This window comes from Sinocyclocheilus grahami, unplaced genomic scaffold (genome assembly GCF_001515645.1).
Source record: "Sinocyclocheilus grahami isolate Dianchi unplaced genomic scaffold, SAMN03320097.WGS_v1.1 scaffold678.1, whole genome shotgun sequence".
Classification (NCBI taxonomy): Eukaryota; Metazoa; Chordata; class Actinopteri; order Cypriniformes; family Cyprinidae; genus Sinocyclocheilus; species Sinocyclocheilus grahami.
The window spans coordinates 345,075-349,686 of record NW_015505857.1 but is presented as its reverse complement, the minus strand read 5'-3'; the positions used below and the strand labels follow the sequence as shown (position 1 = coordinate 349,686).

The 4,612-nt window shown below is 48.2% G+C and overlaps 2 protein-coding genes across 2 annotated transcripts in view; one reads left to right on the top strand and one right to left on the bottom strand.

Annotated features, from left to right (window-relative positions):
- Positions 1-4,612, bottom strand: part of LOC107559216 (E3 SUMO-protein ligase RanBP2-like) — a 73,970-nt gene that overhangs the window by 4,202 nt on the left and 65,156 nt on the right.
- Positions 1-4,612, top strand: part of LOC107559215 (GRIP and coiled-coil domain-containing protein 2) — a 16,741-nt gene that overhangs the window by 1,815 nt on the left and 10,314 nt on the right. Inside the window, exons 2-8 of the mRNA XM_016242965.1 lie at positions 847-2,643; positions 3,037-3,100; positions 3,198-3,298; positions 3,385-3,483; positions 3,568-3,687; positions 4,015-4,179; positions 4,331-4,435. Coding sequence (XP_016098451.1) covers positions 847-2,643; positions 3,037-3,100; positions 3,198-3,298; positions 3,385-3,483; positions 3,568-3,687; positions 4,015-4,179; positions 4,331-4,435 — 2,451 coding nt within the window. The remainder of the gene's footprint in view (positions 1-846; positions 2,644-3,036; positions 3,101-3,197; positions 3,299-3,384; positions 3,484-3,567; positions 3,688-4,014; positions 4,180-4,330; positions 4,436-4,612) is intronic.

Genomic DNA, 4,612 nt, shown 5'->3' with positions numbered 1-4,612 from the left:
ATTTTGAATATAGAAATGATTTAAATAACAGAAAAGATGCTTTAAAAATTAAACTAAAACTGCCAGCAGTTGGCGTCAAGTCACTGATTTTATCACGGAATCATTCATTCAATTGATTCGTTCAAACAGCTGAATCATTCAGGAACGAAGTGCCCGACTGTCTTTATGAATGGGTAACTGAATCATTGACTCACTAGATTCGTTTAAAAACGCAGTTCATTCATAAACGAGACACTGCTGTGTTTGAATGAAGATGCGCAGCAGCTCAGCTGTTACTTTTTAAAAATATTTTCATTGATGAAATAGAGCAAAATAAGGCAATTGTGTTGTTGTCAGACAATATAAGTCACTTAATATTAACTTCTTGTTTAATGAACTGTTGTATTAAATCAATATCACATTTGCAAACTCCCTTAATAATCATTAAAAGCTGTCACTCATCTTAGTTTATCCCGATCTCACAAAACTCCATTATAATCGACGAAGCTCTCTACACTGCACAATGAATCTCTTATTTACACCCCGTCAACACTGTGTTTGTTATAATGAGAGGATATGTCTGTGATGCATTACTCAACGCTGCAGAAACACGTACATATATTAGAACCTTTGAAGCTCTCTCAGCGCAAACACAAATATGCTGACCGGGTCAGTCACACAGGTGCTCCTAAATATTATTTCATAGTCGCACGCAGTAGTTTTCAGTCGCAAATGCGACTGAAATGGCCACACTGTAGAGTCCTGGTTAGAGGTGATGAGATTGTGTTGAATCCATGATTTCACATGTAATATTGTATGAACTCCGCTGTTTTTAAGTGACTGACTTTAGGTCACATGTATTCGCAGGAGACAGTGGTGAGATTAGCAGCTCTTCAGGAGGAGCTAGACTTCAAAAACAAAGAGTGCACAGAATTGCAGACGCACACAGCAGAGCTCACTGCTGACTTCAAAGCAACCTGTACTCAATACGAGTCCAGAATATCTCAAACTCAGGAAGAGCTGGAAGAAGCCAGGCGCCAGTGGATGGCAGCAGCGGAGGGTCTGAAAGACTCTCACCAGACGAGCCTCACCGAGTCCCAGCAGGAGACGGAGAACCTCCAGAGGGAAATCCAGAGGCTGAACAGACAGTACGAGGATGACGTGCGGTTCCTGGAGGAGCAGCTGGAGGTGAACGCGGCAGACTTCGAGAGGGAGCGCGAGCGGCTGCTTCTGCTGCAGGAGGAGCTGTCGGAGCAGCTGGCGCTGAAGGAGGGCTTCCTGCAGGACGTGCAGGAGGAAGAGGAGGACACTAACAGAGCGGGGCCTCCCAAACAGTCCCCGAGTGCCAAGACATCGGACGACTCGAGTCACGAGGCCAGCGTGCTGAAACTGGCACTGGAGGATTTGCAGTCTCGAAACATGATGCTTCAGGAAGAGCTTGTGTTTTTGCGAAACGTGAAGCGGGAGCTGGAGTCTGAGCTGAAGCAGGTGCGAGAGGAGTTCACCGTGGAGAAGGAAGAACTGGAGTTCAGAATCGACGAGCTTCAGATGAACAGAGGTGAAGAGAAGTGTGGCATCTCTGAAGAGTCCCACAGCGACGGCCTGAAGCAAACCTGCTGGAGTGCTGGAGGAGAGCAGCGAGACAGACCCTCAGCTCCGTCTGAAGATCAGGACCGAGCAGAGCGCTTCATGAAGCAGTACAGAGCCATGAAGGAGCACACGGCTGCCTCGCTTCAGGCTCTGCAGGAGAAGCTCCAGAGCGTCTTCCAGGAGAGGGACCGATTGCTGGAGCACTGCAGAAACGCAGAAGAAGCATCAGAGCCGGCAGCGGAGGGACTGGAGATGTCTTTTGAGGACCTAAGGAACAAAAATGAAGAGATCCTAGTGAGTCTTCAACACGAGGAGGCTCTTGTCCTCGAGTTCAAGGAGATGCTGAAGTTCACAAGGTCTGAATCCGAGCATGAGCTCACGCAGGCCAGTAACCTGGAGAATCAGCTGTCCTCCGTGACCGAGGAGAAAGATGAGCGCATAAAGACCCTCGAGGAGGACGTCAGTGCTCTTCAAGCCAGACAGGACGAGTGTGGAGACACCATCAAGCTTCTCCGGTCTCAGATCTCCAGTCTGTCAGAAGAGAGAGACGGCCTTCAGCGAGACATGGAGGCTAATCAGGAGCATCTCTCTGGCCTTCAGTGCCACATCACTGAGATCCTGCAGCAGAGCTTCTCTGAGACAGAGGTCGACGGCTCATCTGATATCTCTGCGCTCATAGACCGTCTCTGGACTGCAGCTCAGGAGGAGAAAGCAGTGTTACGCCAGCAGCTGGAGGAGAGAGTCGAGCACATCACCGCCGAGCTGCAGGCGCGGATCCATGACCTCCTGCGGGAGAAGGACCTGCTGAAGGCCAGTCTGGGTGATGTGCTGTTAGACACCGAGGGACTGCAGAAGGACCTGAGAGAAATGCAAGCCATGAACGAGAAGCTGAGGGCAGAAAACCACAATCTGCTCGCTCAGGTCACTGACTTGAGCAGGGGTTTAGAGGAAAAAGGAAAGGAGTCGCTGGATGAAACCGACGCACAGGTTCAAGAGGCCAGCGAGCTCCAGCAGGCTCTTGCTGACAGAGACACTCTAATATCTCAGCTCGGGGAAGAAGTCACTCACTTACAGGTATCCTGTGTTTGTGATGCAGGCTAGAATGTTTTCTTGTATAGAAGCAAGAAGTCAATCACTGAGATCTCAAAGGAGAAAGCTAAGCATAGCAGGGTCAGCTTCTATAGACGTGCTTGAGAGACCAGAATGCATTTCATTTTTCTGTTCCCATTTGCTCCACTATTGTGTCTCCATGAATTATAATAACAGAGAGAGATGAACAGTGGCAGGCTGTATCAGAAACCTCCGTGCAGCAGCGTCGGCTCATTTAATGCCTGGTGTTTATCTAGAGGGACTCGAGGACCGACTAGCATTAATCATGCATTAATAGTCTAAACGTGCAGTTATTTATAGCAGAATTGCTCCACAAAGATCTCTTATGTTTCTTTTCTGCTGACTGTCCATTTTTAGATGTGCAAGGAGTCATCAGTGTCTGATGAAAACGAACAAATGAAAGCTTTATCTCATGAAATGGGTAAGTTCGTTCACGTTAGACTTTGAGAAAACCTCTATTTCATAATGCCTGCCTGAACTGTTTCTTTTATATTCTTGATGATTCGTCTGTCATGTAGAAATGCTGAAGAAAGAAAGCAAAGATAAGGATGAACGCATGAACAAAATCAAAGCTGTTGCTGTCAAGGCTAAAAAGGAGCTGGACATCAGCAAGAAAGAGGTTTGAGGTGTCTCGTACTCGTGGAGACGGGTGTCAGATAGCGTCTCTGTCAGTGCTGTTGATTTGGGCTGTGTTTGGCGCTCTAGGTCGTCTCTCTGAGAGAAGAAGCGGACCAGCTGAAGGCTGAGCGAGACACATTATCACGATCTATGAAGGACATCATCCACGGCGCAGAGGACTACAAGGTTTGGAGTTCAGTCCTCTATTCCAGTTGAATTCATCTGTAGATGAGAGGTTTACTAGTGCTGTTTTAAACGACACATTTCTAGAACCTGATGGTGGATTATGACAAGCAGGCTGAGCTGCTGGATCTGGAGAGAGAGAAGCTGGAGCAGGCCAGTAAACACAGTGAAGATTTAACCAAACGCCTTCACAATGCAGTTCAGCAGGTACTTCAGTAACAGCCGTCTATCCGTCGTGTGAAAGCATGTGTGATTTATGGGCGGAATAGGTTTAGGTTCTAGTGATTGTGATTCTATACACCTGTGGCTCCTCTGCTGGACACCTGTGTGTGTGAACTTGAGGAGAAGTGGCTTCATACAATCACTAAACATCTGTGAATGATCGAGGGCCATTGAGCAGAACCGATGAAGAGACGTGAATCTAGCCTCTGCAGCCTGTGACTGATTCACTTGTATCTAATGACATTCACGCATGTTTACGTGTGCAGCAGTACAGAGTGAGCGGGATGATTGTTTTGTGTGTCTGTGTCTCAGCACGAGCTGCTGTCCTCCGAGCGACAGGACCTCACGGCCCGTATAGAGACGCTGCAGAGTAACGCCACGCAGCTGGAGTCACAGATACTGGAGACGCAGAAGCTGAAGTGTGGGCTGGAGCGAGAGCTGGAGGCAGAAAGGCTTTTAAGAGAGCAGAAGTCTAAGGTACAGCTCAACGAGTCTGACCTCTTACAGCAAACACTGACTTTCTGCTGCATCCCTGCAGCAGAACATCTCTCTCTCTCTCGCTATATATATCTCTCTTTCTGTCACTGGTATCGTAGGTTTGCAGGAATGTTTTCTGTTGTTCTTGCAGGAGCATCAGTCTGCAGTCAGGGAGGTGGAGGAGCTCCAGGCTCAGCTCAGCAGACACAAACATCAGCTCCAGCAGACCGCTCAGGAGCTCGAGCAGCTGCGCAAGGCACGACCCAGTCCAGTCTCCTGTTCACATCCTGATCCTGATCCTACCCCCAACAAATATACAGATAGATAAGACAGGCAGACAGACAGATAGATAGATGGAGAGGATTTTGACTAGAGTCTGGATTTAGCTCAACATCAGTACCCAGTTTACTTGGGGGGGGGGGGGGGTGGAAAT